Consider the following 19276-nt stretch of genomic DNA (forward strand, 5'->3'; position numbering starts at 1 on the left):
CCCAAGTGTCTGCATTTCCAAGCAAGCTCCCCAGTGATGTGGATGCTGCAGGTGCATCCTGGGCACATGCTTTGAGTCATAAAGGTCTCCCCATCAGCTCCCAGAGGGCAGGCCATGTTTGGTATTCCTCAACCACTACACGCTCAGGTGGTGACATGGAAGGAGGCTGAACAGAAGGAAGGGAAGGATGAAGGCCGTCGGGAAGAAGGGAGGGGTGGAGGGAATGCTGAGTGCTGGCTGGCCTACAGTCCTGAAGCTAGAGCCAGGGAAGTGCTGGTTATGGGCAGCCTGGAGGCCCGGGGGATCGTCCCTCTGTGGGGTCAGTGTTGGCACTCCCAGCATGAACTAAGCCCACGCTGCACCCCAGCCAGGTCCCTGGGGCCTGGGGCTGAACACCGATACCTAAAAACAAGGAAGAGCAGTGTCAGCAGCCAACTTCTTCCTGCTGTCTGCCAAGTGTCTCTGGTCTGTCACCGTGCTCAGCCTGCAGCCTTCTCACCAGCCTGTGAGCCTGTGAACTGAGCTGGGCTCCCTCTCCCACCAGCAGCAATGGTGCTACCTCAAAAACAGGCTAAGAACCACCCCCACTCTCACCCCAAGCCCTCCCAGCCCAGGCTGCCCTCTCCAGAAATGGCAGGAAGCAACCAGTCCCCCAGGGTCACACCATAGAGTTTCTGCACTGCTGTCCCAGGGAGGGCTAACAGGCTCCCCATCTTTGCCACCCCCCAACACTCACTCATCCACCACCCCCACCTCTACCCCCACCACACACACACACGCACGCGCGCGCGCACACACACACACACACACACACACACAGTAAAAAGTGCTGACCCCAGACATCAGTGCCCATGACAGAAGCCCCCCCAACCCAGCCATCTTCGGTTTATTTACTCAACAAATGTTTGAGCTCCTACTAGACACCAGGCACTGATCCAGACACGGAAATTCTGCATTGACCAAGACGGACAAGGTCTTTCTCTGTGGTCAGGAAGCCTCTTTTGTAATAAGAGGAGACAAACAATAAATGAACACGGTGAGAAAGAGAATGAAGTGGGGGGAGCTCGCAGAGAGGAATGGCGGGGGGGCTGGTCTACAGGGTGGCCAGGCCTCGCTGAGGACGTGATGTTTCAGCTGCACCCTCCTTGACAGGAAGAAGCCAGCAGGACAAGGTTACAGAATAGAGATTCCAGGCGGAGAAGAGCCAGGGCCAGGCCTGGGCCAGGGGGTGAGCTTGGCTTGTTCGGCAAACAGAAAGGCGGTGGGCAGGGCATGGTGGGTGAGGGGTGGGGGGAAGTCAGTCAAGAGGCAGCCCAGGGCTGAAAGTGTAAGCAACAGAGAGGAGCGTCTGTGAGGTGCTCTGCCATGCCGTTGGGGAAGGGAAGGTGGCCTGACTGACCTCCTGCTCTTCTCCCAGCAGCCACCAGGCAGCACGACCCTCCGCGTCCCTGCTGCTGGCCTTTGTCGGCTGATGTGCCCCATCAGCCTTCTGTGGAAACCAGCCCTCTGGGCTGACAGACCCTCTGAGGAACCCCAGAAGCCCGGCCAGGGACCCACTTAGGTGACCCGCTGGATTTTGGAGGAAGTGCTGCCCACAGTGCTGCCCGGGCAAGGGAATTTTCCCAGCCTGTTCTGGCAAGGTTGGCCAACCGAGCAAACCAAGACCACTGAGTCAAATGAACTTGACACTGTATAGTCACTGGGCAGCCTTCCAGTGAGCAATTCCAGAATAGGGCAGAAACCCTCCGACCCCAGCTCCACTCTGCCCTCTGTCCAGCCCGTGTGCTGTGGGAAGGACAGTCAGATGGTCACCCCAGTGTATGCTTTAGTCCAGAAGCTCAAGGCCTTCTGATCATGGGACCTGTTCTTAGAGATAGGGGTGGGGCTGGGTGGTGTTACATCAGCTTTTCCCCACAGAATCTCTTATTTCCTAAGAGGGTGTAAAGAACCTCAGTACATAAAACGAACGAAAGCTTTGCCTCCCTGATGGAGCCAGGACACGCCTCCCAAGCCCATCCCCATCTTTCTTTGCCCTCACTTACTGGTAGCTCTAGGCAGTGCTTGTGCTCTCTGGCCTCAGTTTCCTTCTCCGTCAGTGCGCAACTCGACTCAGTCTCCCTACCTCAGCTGGCCACTCAAGTTCCCTCGCCCTTGGCAGCAGAGCTCTGAGAAAAGTCATCAAGGGCCCCTCCCACGCAGGGAGAAACGGGTGCCCGAGTTGCACACCCACGCACGTGGCAGGGTCTGCAGCGCAGAGCAGGAGGGCAGCCCCCCAGCTGCCCGCCGGAATCCTGCATGACAGGCGAGCAAACTGCGAGGACCAAGCACCCCCACAATTGTGGGGCAGTAATCGGCACCACGTGTCCCTTCGACAAGCAGTGCCCGAGGAGCAGGCCCCCGTCTGAGGCAGAGTTGTGGCCTCCCGGGCCGATGGCGGGCTCTGGGGCCCGGCTCTGCCTGGGGTGCACTCAGGGCTTCCTTGGGCCTCGGTCACCCAACAGTTAATGCATTTCCTCTTGACTGACAACCAGCACAACACCAAAACAGTCAACTATTTTTATCTCCGGATTAATCACAAAAGGCTAACGCTTCCACCTTCCCTGTGATTAAAAATTAGGAGACCAAACTCTATAGTGGTTCAGGATAATAACCAATCCTGTGAGGGCGATGTATGAATAATGCATCTCCGGGCTCCGGCGGCTGGCGCCTCCCCCTCCCCGCCACCCCACATCCAGCAGCCCCAGCTCTGGGCCCGGTCTGAATGGAGAGGTAATGAGTTGCCCCCTTCCATCCGCGCTACAGCTGCCAAGAGCGACTGTTGATTTCAATTCAGCCTCCTGGCCCCCAAACATCCTCCCTCCTCACCCACTCCCACCCTGCGCATCCCAGCCCCATCCGCACCCCCTCCTACCCCATCTGGTGTGCAGCGAGGCGAAGGCCAATCAATAATGCATAGCTACATGAATAACCGCATGATAACCACTTATTTAGGAAGATATAATCAGGACCCATTCTGAGGATGGATGTTTGTGTGTGTGAGCGTGCACGCGCGCCTGGGTACTCGTGAAGCAGCGTCCCACTCTCCTCTCCCGTCCCCCGTGCTCCCTCTAATCCAATTTTCCAAAACACAGGACTAGAACCGCAAGCAGGAAACTTGGCCCCTCACTGTATTTGGTTTTTAGAAAGACCTCCTCGAGCTGCACGCTGTGATCACAGTGTGCTATGCGCCTGAGCAAAGGCCCAGGGACAGTTGGTTCTCAAACCCGCTCACGCACTGGACCCTCCCGATGCTTGGGGTCCACCTCCGGAGATTGGAATTTAGTTGGTTAGGGTGCGGCCTGCCAACGGGATTTTTAAGGTCTCCCCCAGAGTCTTGTACTATGCAGCCAAGGTTGGAAACCACTGTCTCGGACCCAAGAAATGTCAGTGCCAGAAGGAACTGTCCAGATCTCCTGTTGTCCTTTCATATTTCGTGCCTGGGGAAATAAAACCAGGAGGAGGGACAGCCTGCCCCAATTCACCTTCTGATTTAGGGCACTTTCCTCAAGACCACAGCCCCTGGCTCTTCACTGGGGAGTCCCGGAGACAAGGATGGCCTGGTGTTTCTTCTATTCCTGGAGCTTCGAATGGTTCTTTCCAACTTCTCTGGCTCTCAGGCTCAGCCAGAGCGCCTCCATCCTGGACACCTACTGGAAAGAAAGCTGCCACCACAGAATAAAGGGGGGCAAGAGCCCCAGCCCCGGCCCTCCCTGCTGGAAGGGGCCCAGCATTGCATAGAGCTAAAATTCCCCTCATCAGCAACTGTCACACCCACCCCCCATTTGTGGAAAGCCCTCATTAGCCTCCCTTTTGCTCTCCGGCCACACCAGCACCAAGGAGGCCTCTGGCACTAATGAGGGAGTTTGGGGTGGGCGGGGGTGGGGGGGTTGTCCTGATCATCCAGCCCACAACCAACATCTGCCTGAGCCCAGAGCCCCCTGGGGAGGCTGGGCAGGGTTGGATGAGGCCAACTGCCTCTCTGGGCCAGGATCTCCGGTGGAGTTCTGGGGCTGTTGATAGAATCTTGGAAACCCCGAGGGTTTGTTTTTCCTCAGAAAATAGAAACTTGGGGGTTGGCACTCACTGGGCTATAGTTCTGAACCAGGCCTCCTCCAGGCCAGGAAGGAAGCGGGCACAGCCACAAGCTGAAGGTGCTGCTTTGCGTGTTTACCTGGCCCCAGAGCCTCCTGGAGTCTCCTGGGTGCACTAGGAGAGTGGCAGATGGGGGAAGGCCCTGGGAAGGGGAGGGAGTCAGGCAGGTTGTGGGCACGAGGTCCTGGGGGGAAGAGGGTGGAAGGCACAGCCTGCTGGACCAGGACCAGCCTGGCACCACTGTCTGTCCGTCTTCCCTGATCCCCCAGGGCAGAAGCTTGCACGGGGCCTGGATGGAAGCAAGGACTTTCTCTGGCAATTGGGCAAAGAAGGCCTTTTGTGCTAAGACCCCAACCCATCATCACCTGATTTCCCCTTCATCCATTCGCTCAGCAAACATGCCGCTAGCTCAGCCCTCTTCAAGCCTCAGAACTGACTGACGCAGCCCCTCCCTGAGGGACCGGGGAGGGGGTGGGGGGAGAAGCCCAGGGACTTCCCAAGTGGTCTCCAGGGAGCCCTTCCCCTTCTGCGGTTTGTCCGTTTGTCCAAGGAGGAGAGGCGGGAGCCGCAGAGGCCTGAGAACCCCCCCCCCATGTGTCCCTAAGCACGAACATCAGAAAAGGCTCTGTGACCTTAGGCCAGTCATTAAACTTCTCTGGGCCTCTCCTCCAGGTGATGGTCATCTATCATCATAAGTGCCCATCCTACATCCCAGGGTCGTCAAGAGGATCAAAGGGGTTGACTCCAGTGGACTTGGCAAATGTTTATGGAGTGTCCGCCAGGGACTGGGCCCTGTGCTGGGCTGGGTGAGAGATGCAGCCACTGCAGAGACATCTTCCCCACGTTGGCATGCCCCATCTCTCAGGAGCCACGAGTCTCTGATCACCCCTCTGTGAAATGCCACGGGAGAAGTGGGCAGCAGAGATTCATCCTAACTCTGAGATGAGGCAGTTGGAGCCGTTCTGGGAGAACCAAGTTCCTAGGAGGTGCCAAGGGTCGCACAGCCCTCTGAAACACTGTCTCAGCCTTGCAAGGTTGCCTGCCCCCTGCCCCCTGCCCCTGCAAAGGCAGGGGACTGGCGGTGAGCTGCAGGTGTCAGAGGCCCTGGCTTGCGGCCCTGGCTCTGGCGCCCATTCCCCAGCGACCTTGAGCAAGTCACTTAATCCTGCTGAGCCTCGATTTCCAGAGCTACGTAACTGGGGTAATAATAATGTTTACCTTGCAAGACTGTTGTAAGGATTAAATCAGACAACAGATGTGACAGTGCTTGTTTAAAAAAAAGAGAGAGAAGTTAAAAAGAAAGAAAGTACAGATATTATCTTGGCAGCGGAGCTTTGCTTCCCAATCTGATCTGTGAAACGGAGCTAATGATGCCTGCCCTGTCCCCTCACAGGCTCATCGTGAGCCTCGGATGAGATGATGGCATGAACATCGGCTGCAAATAAACATGCAGTGCGTATGTCAGGGATTATTGCTGTTTCTGCTATTATTGTTATAATACAAGGGGATTATACATTTTATTAAAGTATGATAATTATTGTTTGTCATCGGCTCCATAAAATCCACCCAGGCCAGCCCACCAGCCTTGCCGGAGGGGAGCAGCGCCCTCAGTCTGACCTCTCTACTCCTCTCCCCCCCTGCCACTCCCGCAGTGCCACCTGATGACCCGGTCATCCTGGGGGGGCCTGTAATCAGCCTGCGGGCCGGGGACCCCCTCAACCTCACCTGCCACGCGGACAACGCCAAGCCTGCGGCCTCCATCATCTGGTTGCGGAAAGGAGAGGTCATCAATGGGGCTACCTACTCCAAGGTGAGGCCTGGGGGCAGGAGGAGGGGCGGAGCCACGCGGGGAGAGCCCACTTTCCCCAACTCTGCCCTTCTTGTTCTCTGTGTGTGCTTTTTGTCTCTCATTCTTTGTTTCTGGGTCTTTTTCTCTCTCGCTTCATGTCACTTTTTCCCTCTCGCCCTATGTTTCTATTTATCTGACCTTTTCTGTCTCGATGACTGTGTAACTCTGTCTTCCTCTCTTCTTTCCTGGGGTAATTCCTGGGGCTCCCTAAGAATAGAGTAAGGTCGGAGGTGGAGGCTCAAGGACAGAAGTGGCCAGGGCCTAGGGTTGCTAGATAAAATCACCCAGTTAAATTTGAATTTCAATATAAGTATATCCCAAATATTGCATGGGGCATAATTATGTGCCATACTTAGACTAAAAAATTATCCACTATGTATCTGAAATTCAGATTTAACTGAGTGTCCTGGTGTTTTTATTTGCTAAATCTGGCCAACTTTCCAGGGCTACCAGGTAAGGCTGTTTAGGTTCTTCCCTGTCCAAGACGCCTGACTCAGGAAGTCCAGCCCATAATCCTTCACCATGCCTTGCACCTGAGATACCTACCTGCAGGGGTGTTTTTCTGTAATTCACACAAGGTGCCATGAGCCGGAAATGCCTTGAACTGTCCCCTGTATTAGTTAGGTTTTTATTTTCTATATTTTATTTCTATAAAATATTCTGTATTTTATTTTTCTATATTTTATGATGCTTTGACATCTCAAAGCCTTGTGAATGAGGAGGGACTGCCACTCCCAGGCTTAGCTAATTCCTAGAGACAGCAAACCACATGCTGAGAATGTTCTTCTCATTCTTGCCTTTGGTATGCAAACAATCCTGCATCCAGACCCTCACCACCTCCTTTTAGCCGGCTAGGTGCTAGCCTCCACCCCTAAATCCTCAGGGCCAGGTACTGGATAACTGGAGATCAGTCCTATAGCCTAGAGCTTGTGCAAATTATTCAAACCACCCAATCCTAAAAACTTTCAGCTGCTCACCCTGCTTTGTCCATTCTTTCCCACAAGAACCATGATAAAGGCTTGCACCACGTTTTCCCTGCCTCCTGACCAACCCAGATGCATACCCTGTGACCCTATGTGGAGCGGGGCTCCCCCTCCTCTAGGGAGCTGTAACAAAGGACCTTCCTCATGGCAGTCATCTCCTGATCTGCTGGCCTCAACCTACCTGAAGAAAAATAAAATCCCAGGTACATGTTAAAGCCGCCCCCACCGGACTCCACTCAAGGAAATTGTAAATAGAGTCCCAGACAGCGTTTATATACCACAGAGTCTTTAAAGATGAACAGGACCATGGAGGATGGCCAGTCTGGTTCCCTTGATCTACAGATAGAAAGCCAAGGCCTGAAAGAGAAGTGACTGCCCTTCTCAGTTGGTGAGTGGCCCGAACGACAGTCTCGTGGTGCCCAGGGCCACGTTCCTTCCTGTATTCCTCCCAGTGCAGCTTTAGACGGAGGGGCAGCTGCTGAGAGGTTGAGTCCGGCCCCAGGGCCAACCAGCACGCCCAGGCTCAGACTGGAGGTCCAGGCCTCCAGCACCCCAGCTCTCCTCTCCCTGTGGCTCTCCTTGGCTTCAGAAAGTGGGGAGATGTGTGACCTGTTCCCCACCCGCCCCCCCCCCCACCAGCTCCTCTTCCTGGGTCTTGAAAAGATAAGCAAGGCTTTCATCACCAGTGGAGGATATGAGACCAGAATGCTGCTTCTCTGGGGGTGTGTCCTTCCTGTCCAAAGCTGACACCCGGCCAAGGAGTCAGCCCCGGGGCTGCTGATCAAGGCCCCACCCCCCTCTGGGCCCTCACCCAGAGTCTGGTGCCAGAACCCAGGACAAATGCCTTCCATCCGGTACAAGTTCACCCCGGTGGGGGACTGGGGCGGGGGCGGGGAGCACTGAGAAATAAATCCCTCACTCACTCACATCGGGGCTGGAGCCACCCCTGTTGTGTTATGAAATACAAAAATTTGGCAGAGGGAATATATCATCCAGACGAGGATAAAAAGGCAGGCAAGGGGTGCTCCTTCCCAGCTGGGCATCTGTCCAGTCCCTCCCTGAAGTTCGGCCAGCCTGGCCCCTGCCAAGGTTTATGTCCTGCCGAGGACACACCCCCATGTGGTGAACAGAAAGTTCAGAGTCACCCAGCTGCGCCTTGTCCAGGGGTCACCTCGCCCCAGTACGTTGCGTCATCCATGTGGAGAAGGCCCCTCCGAGAGCCTGGCATGGTGCTACAGCAGACCAGGGCAGGAGGCCACGCTAACCCTCTGCACCGCGGCCCCCCGACCCCAGCCCTGATCACACTCCTGCAGGGAGACGACCAGCGTGGCAGCACCAGGCCGCGAGGGGCTGGGGTTCCAGACCCTGCTCTGTGAACCTCAGGAAAGTCATTCCTTGGGCCTCAGTTTCCTCTTCTGTAAAACAAAGGAGTTGGATCAGACACTCTGTATGAGTAGGCTTGAGTTGCCATAACAAAATACTACAGACCAGTGGCTTAAACAACAGACATCTGTTTCTCTCAGTTCCGGAGGCTGGAAGGCCAAGATCAAGGTGCCAGTAGGCCTGGTTCCTGGTGAGATCTCTCTTCCTAGCAGACGGCAGCTTCTCTCTGTGTCCCCACATGGCCTTTCTTCTGTGTGTGCAGAGAGACAGATCTCTGGTGTCTCTTCCTCTACTTATAAGGACACCTTAGCATGCTTATGACCTCATTTAACCTTAGTCACCTCCTTAAAGGCCCGATAACCATAGATACTCACACTGGGGGTCCGGGCTTCACCATATGAATTTGGGGCGGGGGGCACACAGCTCAGTCCGGAGCAGGTGCCTGCCAGCTCTAACAAGCTACAAACCTACGATGTGGAGCACCCAGAGAAGGGTGGGTGACCCAGCAGTGCTCACGTGGAACCAGCTCTAGGGGCCACCAAGTCCGCCCCTCTGCCTCCCCGCTCCTTCCCCGGGACTGCAAGGACCAGTTACAGTGGCACTTCTGATGACCCGAAGGCAGAGCTGCCCCCACAAGCTCTGCTTGGGGTGGGGGGCGGAATGTGAGCAGCTGAAACAGAGACAGAAACAGAGCATTCAAATGCACACACTGTCAAGCAGCACCCAGGCGCCCAGCATCTACAGAAAAGATCGTCTGGGGCAGCCCAGACAGCCCTGAGGTCTGAAGCCCTCAGTATTTGTCACCTGGTGCTGGTGAAGCCCATGGGCCCCGGAGCTGGGCAGCCTCACTTCGAATCCAGGCTCCACCCCCTTCCAGCTCTGTGAAGGTGAGCAAGCAAGCTACCTAACCTTGCGGTGCCTCAGTGTCCCCACCTATACGGTGGGAGCGAGAACAGCGCCTGCCTCAAAGGATAGCTGTAAGGCTCGAATGAGAAGAGTGCCTGGCTGGCAGGCTCTCTGCCCGGCCCTCACTTGATCCTCTCGGACCCCAGGGTGCACCTTGCTCTCCCCTTTCCTAGATGGGAACGTCAGCGTCACTGCAGGGCTCCATCACATATTATGGTAACTTAGTCTCTCTGCCTCAGTTTCCCCAGCTGCAAAACAGGGTGCGGTTAGCCATGGGCGCCCAGTAGGGTTGCTCTGAGACTCAAAAGGAACGATGTACAGAAAGCACCTGGCAGAGAGAGTGCTAGCCAGTCGTGTTAGACCCTCCTCTCAGATCTCCATCCCAGGTCTGCCTCCCTGGAGGTCATCCAGCAGCCCTGGTTTCAGGCAACCTTCTTTCTGCTACCCAGCCTGTGGCCAGCAGGGTGGAGGATGGTGTCACTGAGGATGGCCAGGCCCCTTGCGCTGGGAGGAGAACCAGGAAAAAGAAGTGCCCTCTGCCTCCCCACCGCCCCCAGCACAGGCTGTGGTACCTCTACTTGGACACCCTGGTGGCCCGGGTGCTTGGGTGAGCGCCTGGGACTCCCGGCGGGTGTCTGTCTGCGGAAGCAGCGGAGCTGGTGCCAAGGCCTCTCTCCAAGCCCTCTCCTCCTGGACGCCGCCAGTCATACATGTATTTACCTTGAAGCCCGTTACTCTCCAGCCCTACCTGTCTGCTCCCTCCAGCTTCAGGCTGCTGCCTGCCCAAGGGGCCCCCCCACCCACCCACCACCAGGACCAGGAGCCTCATTAGGGCCCTGTGCTAAGAGGAACTCTGGAACAACACCCCTTAAGGCTCTCACTGGGGCCCAGCTCCCTCCATGAGCCCCTTCCGCTGTGTATTCTCTCCCTAGCAGTCATCCCAGCACCCCCTCCATGTTTCTCTTAGGGGCCTAGAGTCTCCACGCAGCAAAGCAGTTGCCACCCATCTTGGCCTTCTTTGTGAAGGGCATCCGTTCTCACCCAGGGCACAAGCCTGGGGTCCCCGAGGATGCAGGGCCTGGGGCAAATGGCCTTGTGGTTCTCCACCTTCCCTTACAGCCCCCATTAGAGCCACGTGACAAGAGGCCTTAATGGATCCCCCCCCCCACTCCTGCTCCAGGCAGCTATAAAAAGGGGAAGAGGAGAGAAAATTAAAAAAAAAAAAAAAAAAAAAAAAAAGGACACAGCAGGTGGGGGAGGTGAGTGAGGAGGGAGAAGAGGGAGGCCTTGTTGCCAGGCAGTCAGGCCTCACTCAAGGGCTTTCGGGCTGTTTGCATATCAGTGAGCTTCCCAGATTTAGCACCAGGGCTGGGGCACCCACCCCCTGCACTCCCTCCAACCTCCACACTGCACGCCCCGCTCCACCCCGTCATCTGTGGTTCCCATGCAGGCATCACCAGGCTGCCCGCCTCTTGGTGGGGCCTCTGGGCTCCCCACTGCCCAGCTGAGGCCCTGGGGGCTTTGGGAAGAGCAGAGCAAGCACTGCTGCCTACACTGGACAACCACACACAGGGTACACGCTGTCCCCCCGCCCCAGCCCCACCTCCGGGCCTCTGCCAATTGAATGCCAAGTGCCTGCCCTCAGGGATGGCGCAGTGGGGCTGGGGGGCACAGGAAGCTGCACCCGGCAGGCAGGGTCTAGAGACGCCTCACACAGCCACTGGGATGGATAGTCTGGAAAGCTTAGAAGCTGTTCGTGGATGGAGGCCCATGGAACCACACACACAGGCCGAGGGGTGGAAAGCCCACCTTGCGCAGGCCCCTGCCCCGCATCTCCACACACAGGTGAGCTGGGGTCCTGGTAGAGCCACAGGAGCCCCCAGCGAGGTCATGAGAGCCGGGCTGGGGGACTCTGAGGCCGAGATTTGGCAGCACGCTCCTCCCGACCAAGCTGGAGGAAAGGGCCTTGGAGGTGGTGGCCCCAGAGACAAAGTGACTTGCCATTCATAATCCACTTACCCTCCCTGAGCTGATTTGCATTCTATTATAGGTTTCTGGAGCAGGAGGTGGGAGGCTGGGGCCCAAGGTGTGTCCCCAGAGCCCAGTTCGGTGAAGGGAGACCAGGAGAGGGAGAGGAGGGGAAAGCTGGCTGGGATGAGGACCTGCAAATGATAGAATGTTCCACCTGGCCTGTACCTTCAAGGCCACCACAAAGTCCAAAGGCTTCATTTGTATGTCAGAAAAGGGGAGACTGGGGAGATTTGCAAGAGGGGGAACAAAGGAAAAGAGAGAAGAGAAAGAGAATAAGGAAGGACTGACGGAAGAAGGGAAATAGGTTGAGAAGACCGAGGCCAAGCGCTGGCTGCAGAGCAGACAGGCCACCGGGCCATGGGACGGGGGGGGGGGGGGGGGGGGGGTGCGGCGCTTTACACCTGCAGGTGGGCCCGTCTCCCCGGCCCTTCCCAGAACATCCTACCTACACCATGCCTGCACCCTGGCCTCTCCCTGGGGACACCACCCGGGGTCCGATCCCTGGGAGCTGGGGCCCAGGGTGAGATGCTCAGCTTCCCAGGGGAAGCCAGCTGCTGAGGCCCTGCCTTCCCCTTGCTCTCCCCTTGGTTAATGAACACATCTCCCTTTTCTCTAATTAGGTGGAACAAACAACTTGAACCAGAATTTTTATTTCCCAGAAAAGCACATGCCCGGACACAGTAAATATGTCATTAATCATCATTCGGAGGCGCTGGAGCACCCTGGGTATGGGGAGGAAGGGAAGCAGTCAGAGGGCCTAATTAGGAGCTCCGGCCTCCCCGCTCCCCTCCGGCCAGCACCCTGGCAGCCCTGCTCCCTTCCACCAGGCGGGGAGCAGATCAATTGGAGAGGTGCCTGGCAGAGTCAAACTTCATGTAAATGTTCTTGTTAGCACAGCGTAAAAGTAAAGACAAGGGGATGAGGAGGAACCATACCGAGCTCCCTCCCCGCCTCCCCCTCCCTCCCCCCTACCCCAGGTCTTACTTCCATCCAGGAAATTGTTCTTATTAACGCCTGGCTATTTATAGACACATGAAGTCTGCTGAAGAGTCCAGAACCGTTACTGTGATAGGGCTTGGCTTGGGGCTAAACCACACAGCCCCAGGCCCCCCAACCCCCCACCCCTGGGCCTATTCTGCTGGCCTCCAGTTTAGCTCCTGGCCCTGAGGCTGAGCTAAAGACCCTCATCACACTGACAGCCCAGCCCCTCCCCCTTGGCTTGCTGGGATTGACCCCATCACTCCCCCCAGCCCCGCTCCAGGACCCCTCTGCCCAGGGCTGAGGCCACCACCCCACGTCCCAGGAAAGAATGTACCATGGGAGCCTGCCCAGGCCCAGGTGGTTCTGGAACGTGGGCAGAAATAGTCCAGACCACTGCCCTGCTCTGTGGATCTCTCTGGCATCTTTGTCTAAAGCAGGATGCGCTTTCTAGACGATGGCTCAAGTCATGTGCTCCTAGTGCTGTAGGCCACCAGCTTTGCCCCAGCTTTGCTGAGAAGGACCACACAGAGCTGAGGACCCAGAGAGCAAGTTTCCAGCAGGCTACATGTAACAAAAATTCGACTAAGTAAATTTGAAGATCTAATTGGCTTTATTAAACGACTCATGAGTCAGGCGGCATCTCATCCCGCAAATAGAAAGGAGTTCCAAGGAAGTGTACAAAAACGGAAGGTTTTTAAAGGCAGAGATGGAGAGGGAAAAAGGAAGTTATTGGCAAAGAATGCCTCGTTTCGGGCACGGTCTCCCTTAGGGGAAACAGAAGGATGACCTCCCCTGCCCACCAGGGGGGTTTCCAGGTTGGCCAGTTAAACGTCACATCCCAGGGGGGCCTGGGGTTTGAAACCGCAGGAGGCTAGCTAGGTATTAGGTCTTGGTTTGCTGATTGTGGGGCCCTAAACGTAAGTGACTCCATTTTGGGCCGGCTGTCTCCTTTTTAGCACTGCTAAGTAGCTCAGTAAACTTAAAAGTCTGCTGAATCCCTCTAACTGTTCCCATCTTTAAGTGAAGATCTTACTAACCACAGTCTAGCTCGCAGGGAGCAGTGACGGGAGGGTCACAGCCTCTGGGGTCACCATCCTCAAGCACAAATCCCAGCCCTGCCCGGCAAGTTTCTGACTCACTTTGAACTAAGTTTTCTTTTCTATTAAATAGAGCCAGTGCTCCCTTCCTTTCAGGGTCTGGTGAGAACAGTACCAGTACTGTCTTCAGGGAGGTTTTGAGAAGTAAAGTCTATTCATCTATCCTCTGGCTCCAAGCAGGAGAAATTAGACAGCGTCTGGCACCCTTCTCTGGAGGGAGTTAAGTAGCTTCCCAGGATCAAAAGTCTCTGAGTCCTGAACAAGTCCAGTCCCACTTTGGAAGTGGCCCCTCTGCCTGACACATCTCCCCCAGCACCTACCTTGCTGGGTCTCCGTGACCTCAGGATGCTGGGCATCAAACCGCCGGGGAGGGAGCTGGGAAGGCGCACAGCATGGCCTCACTGGAAATGGAAGGAATGGAAGGCAGGAAACCAAAGGCTTTCAGACTTGCCTTTGTTTCCTAGGGCTGCCCTCTTGAAGTCCCGCAACCGGTGCTAAAACAACCGAAATGTATTGTCCTGCCTCCTGGAGGCCAAAAAGTCTGAAATCAAGGTGTCGGCGGGCTGTGCTCCCTCCAGGGAGAGTCCTCCCTTGTTGCCTCCACTCATGGTGGCTCCCAGAGTCCTTGGGCTTGTGGCCACATCACTCCCGTCTCTGCCTGTCTTCATATGACCTTCTTCCTCCTTCCTTTCTGTGTCTTCCCCTCTTCTTCTAAGGACACCAGTCATTATATTTGCCCCCCCCACACCACCCCACTGCCCATCCAGGATGATCTCCTCTTGCGATCCTTAACTAATTGCAAATTACTTAGCTGATCTCTGAAGACCCTGTTTCCAAATCAGGTGACATTGTGAGGCTCCAAGACAACATGAATTTTGGGGAACCTCTTCAGCCCACTCTAGAACCCTCTCACCCCCAACTTGGAGTGTAAGTTTGGTACAGTTCTGCAGCCCCTCCTGGTCTTGCCTGTCTTCTCATCTGTCACGGGGAAGATAATGGCATCTGTCCCGCCTCTGGTTGGTCAGGCCTCTAATGAGGTCATGAAGTGATATGATTTGAAAAGTTGGAAGGGTTTACGTAGATAAAGTAATGAAATGGTAAGTGTGCATTGATTCTCCCTGCATCCCCAGCCCAGCCCTGCCCTTACCCCCGTGACCCAAGCTGCACCCCCTCCTACAGGTGACTTCACTGCCTCGGGGGGCCACAGCCCCCCAGCTGCATGCACCTCAGTGCTGCCTGCAGACCTAGAGGCTTCCCCCAGACACCAGAGGAGAGACTTGCAGCCGGATTTCCTTTGGGGTATACAAGTCCAGGCTGATTTTCCCACGTGATCGAAGAGCTTCTAGTTCCTTTGTCCTTCTGCAGCCCAGGGCTCAGCCAGGCCAGGGAGTCACCAGTAACCCCCCAGCTCTCTGCAGAGACTCACACCCCTGGCTGTCCAGAGCTAAGGGCTCCTTCTTCTCTGAGGCTGGGCATGTCTTCCCATACCTGCCCAGGCCACCCCAGCTGAGTGACCTGGGGCCTTCTCTCCCTGCTCCCCCAGACCCTGCTGCGAGACGGCAAGCGTGAGAGCATCGTGAGTACCCTCTTCATCTCCCCTGGCGATGTGGAGAATGGGCAGAGTATCGTGTGCCGAGCCACCAACAAAGCCATCCCGGGAGGGAAGGAGACTTCGGTCACCATCGACATCCAGCGTGAGTACCAACTCGGCCCCCGCCAGCCGGGCCAGGCCTGGGGCAGGAACCCCCCCCCACCTCCGGCACTCCCTGCCTGAAGCACAGGTTGGGGGGAAGAGCCAGGCCTGGATAACCAGGTCACCAGAGCCAACACCACAGCCCTGCGAGGTGTCTGAAGACGAAATGGGTCAGACAGCTCCCTGGACTGGCCGAGGTTGTGTTTGTGGGCACCCAAAGGGCTTGTCCTTATTGTCACACAAAGTAACGACATCAGATGAGGATCTTTTGCCAATGACTTGTTCAAGCCACATTTCTAAACCTGTATCAGGTAGAATTTTCCACGTCAACAAATATAAAGCAGGGCCCTAGCTCTGCTTTAACCTGGTGGCCCCACACGCTCCCTTGGCGAGAAAACCAGAGCAGAGGTACTGGGGTCAGCAGGGTGCTCAGAGCTCCAGAGTGGGGGAGGAGTGCATGCCCTACAGAGCGTGGGTACCCAGGGGGTCCTGCTCATGGAAGGGTTCAAGGAGAGAAGAAGAGGAAGAAGAGTAGTCTTTTAGTCAGCCCGTACTTTCCAGGAATTATTTCATCTTTACAACCACCATTTGAGTAGGTATGCTGGTGGTCCCTATGTGGGGAAGCTGAGGCACCCCTGGGTCAATCTGCTTGCCCAAGACCACCTAACTATCAAATGTAGACAGCCTGGCTTTCCGGAGCCTGCACCATAACCCCTCTTCTGCACTTGCGCACAGTAGGTCCTCGGCGTGTGTCAGTTCTCACGGTTAATGTCAACAGTCATGATGCGTTAAAGCTCCCCCAGCACCCTATTCCAAAAGTCACCTAAAAAGACTCCTATCCCTCTCCTAAAATCTCCCTACAGTGCCCGTCGGCCCCAGAGAACAAAAAAAAAGTGCTCAAGAAGGTGGTCTGGCGGCCTCACTCCCAGTACCGGACTGGTTTGGGTCTGAAGGATCAGCACTCAGACATGGACTTTTCTTCCCGTAAATGCCCCTCCCTGCCAGGGAGCACGATGCCTCCATGTGCTGGGGGCTGTTTTGGTGCAGTCTAGAGCTGAAGGCTGGCATTCATTTCCTTCATATTATTTTATTCATTCTAAATTAAATTCATTTAAAAACCCCTGCCCAACAGCCTGGCTCATCTAAGGCTTCTGGATTCTGTGCTTCACGTGGCTCTGTAGGGCTCTGGGGCTGTGTCCTGGCCTTTCCAGGGCCCAGCTGCAGAGCCAGCGAGCAGAAGTCCCTAGTCTATCTAGAATCCTGGCAGCAGCCGCTGAGATTCCAGAAGGCAACAGAAACCGTTGTAACCCTGAGACAGGCTTGCTCCAAACACCCAGACACAGCAAGCCGAGTTCTTGGAGAAGGCTTTATCTTTCCCATCTTCACTACTCCCTCACCCCCACCAACTGGAGGCTTCTTCTTCTGTTCCTCATTTAATTAGAGTCAAGAAGAGCCGGGCTCTTGCCAGACCTGGGACCAGGGTGATGGGAGGGAGACGCTCACTCGGACGGGCCTCCCTGCCTGGCTGTCCATACCCACCTACTTCTTCCAAGGAGCAGCCGTAGGCCCAGCTCTGGAGAGGAAGCAGGATGCGCTGGGGATCAAGTGGCCCAGCATCCAAAAAGGCTCCGCCACCCATGGGCTGTGCGGGCCGAAGCTTGTCACTACTCCGGAGATGGCAGTCCCTTGTCCTTTGACCGCATGATGTCCAGAGTTTCTTCTTGCCCTTAAGATTGACCGTGATCAGAGCTCTTTCCAAACACAAGCCAAATCTGGGACAAATGAGGGTGGGGGACACAAGAGATCCAAGCCTCCCACTGCCAGGCTGCTGGTTGTAGCCCCCACCGATCCCCAATCTGGTCAGGAGGCCGACACCAGCTGCGTACAGAATCCTGCACACAAGGAGCCAGCCGGCAGGGGGACACCCAGCAGCAGCCCCGCTCCCCTCCAGGCCATTATCCATCACGACTGGAGAAGCTCTCCTGTCAACAAGAAAGCCATCATCCTAACAGCCCGCCAAGTATTAAAAGGCGCTCCTCTAATGTACTCTAATGAGATGATCCATTCACCAGGGCACACAGCAGAGAGTCTGCATCAGAGGGGGACACCAGGCTTGCCAGGTCTCTGTGCCCTGGCCGGATCTCTTTCCAAGGACGCCTCCGCCACACGAGGTGGGAGGCATCGGGCATTAGGTCCCAGAGAGGCTGAGGACCCGGGTGCCCGATTCCTAGGTCAGCCCCATCTGAGGCAGGACAGGGACGTGGTTAAGACCACAGCATTCCTCCTGATTTAAATTCCGGCTCTGCCACTTACTGAATGATGCCGGCCCGGTTCTTTAACTGCTATGCCTCAGTTCCCCCAGCTGTGCAAATGACAAATGCTGACTTCATATGGTGGCTGTGAGGGGGACGTTTCCAGCACAGTGCTCCGCACAGGGTGAGCATGCTGCACCTGTGTGCTGTCCTCACCATGCGCAGTGCCCCTCTCAGCCCAAACAGGGGAGAGCTCTCCAGCCCCTTATCCCCTCTCTTGAAGGTGTTTGCATGTGCCTGCCAAGCAAAAAAGCACACGCTCTCTCCACCACCTTCCCCCTGCCTCCTTCCTCCTCCATTTGTCCATTTGTTCATTCAATAAGCATCCAACTGTTTACTGTGGACACCATGGGCCGGATCAGAGCTGCCTTTACAAACCTGCTCCATTTTCTCAGTCAACCAAGAAGCATCCAAACTCAGCAAAAGCGCATTTGTTGTTTGTTTCCCTTGGTCTTTATATGTTACCCAACGGAAGACAAAGCCCCCAGATTGAGTAATGGGAGAGAAAGCTTAACACCCCCAAAGTCTCGCTACATCTGGACGCTGCATCCAGCTGCCAAGTTTCAAATGAATGTGCTATAAAATCACTGAGTCATGGAGTTTCTCTCTTTTCCACCCCCTCCTCGATGTAGTACTTCCCCTGAACACACACACACACACGCACACGCGCACACGCACACGCAGGTTGCTGATGGAAACACTAACAGACTCTCAGCTGTAACATCTGTTCAATACGATCTCAGTTCTACCAACTACATCAAAGCTGCCCTCCTGCAAAGCTATGCAGTCGACATCACAAGTGGGATTAAAATCATGTCTAATAGTTGGATATGACATAAACTATTTATACCTGTGGAGCCTGGTAGACTCCTGAAAATTCATATCCTGCACATCCAGAGGAGAGGGGTGGACAGAGGGACCCAGGCACCTCGGGGTCCAGGGTGGAGGTGCAGATGAGACTGGCAAGTGTACAAGCCTCCTAGAGACCCGTTCTGTTGGGGCCCGTGAAGAAAGGTGGGGTACCAAGGATTTGGCCAAGGTAAGGAAGCTGCAGGTGAGAGGCACACACAGGATAATCTCAGAATGGCGGGAGCAGGAAGGGTCCCCCAACAGGTATATACCCCATCGCCCTGCTCCCCAAGAATCCTCACTCTATAAAGGACACCCAGGTGGGGAGGGGCCTCCTGGAGCTCTCCCCAAGTTCTGCGGCAGGTAGATTCTAGATTCTATCCAACTGGAGCCATCACTTCCTCAAACAAGAGTTGGGTTGAGGGACTCTACTCCGCCTCTCAGTACTGAATTTTACAGTGTAAGGCCACGAGCCAGCCATGCATTTGGCTCCAGATGGCAATCACCAAATTCCTCTGCCTCACATGAGCCTCTCCAACATGCAGCAAGATGCACGCTCCTCCCTGGGTCTCCACATCTCCAGGGGTGGTGCCATCGGAGCCCTAGGGGCCCTTGGATGCCCAGTTGAGCTGGCTGGTCCTGCAGAGAAAGAAGACTGGGGCTCCTGACAGTACTGGCCCTGGAAGCTGGCGGTCCTCGGCTGGGGTGGGGGGGGCTGCAAGGGGGCAGCTGATGGGCAGCAGCTGGGGAGAAGCTACAGGGTTCTGGGGCCCTAGCTCTCCTGGAAGGTGGGAGGAGAGCTCTTATGGCTGGTCCTTGCCACACTCCTTACTACTTGAATTATGTTTTAAAAACAAAGATAGAGAGCATTGAGATACCTGTCACTTCCCTTGTAATTCTCCATGAAATTCTCCACTGCTGCCGTAACAGAGGCTCCCAGGATGGTGGTCCGAATCCAGAACTGGGGGCTCACATGGGGAGATCAGGGTCCCCAGAATAGTCAGTCACCCTGCTCAGGAACCAGAGTTCTCTCCCCCATGTCTTTCAAGCTGTCTGCAGAT

At 55.7% G+C, this 19276-nt stretch overlaps 1 protein-coding gene across 5 annotated transcripts in view; it reads left to right on the forward strand.

Moving 5' to 3' along the window:
* Nucleotides 1-19276, forward strand: part of KIRREL3 (kirre like nephrin family adhesion molecule 3) — a 121017-nt gene that overhangs the window by 74438 nt on the left and 27303 nt on the right. For all 5 annotated transcript variants that reach the window (XM_088018143.1, XM_028120821.2, XM_088018144.1 and 2 more), the window contains exons 4-5: nt 5784-5941; nt 14905-15055. In XM_088018143.1, coding sequence (XP_087874269.1) covers nt 5784-5941; nt 14905-15055 — 309 coding nt within the window. The remainder of the gene's footprint in view (nt 1-5783; nt 5942-14904; nt 15056-19276) is intronic.

Source organism: Eumetopias jubatus, unplaced genomic scaffold (assembly GCF_037043125.1).
Source record: "Eumetopias jubatus isolate StellerSeaLion01/CBP00866 unplaced genomic scaffold, mEumJub1_p1.0 scaffold_13, whole genome shotgun sequence".
Lineage (NCBI taxonomy): Eukaryota > Metazoa > Chordata > Mammalia > Carnivora > Otariidae > Eumetopias > Eumetopias jubatus.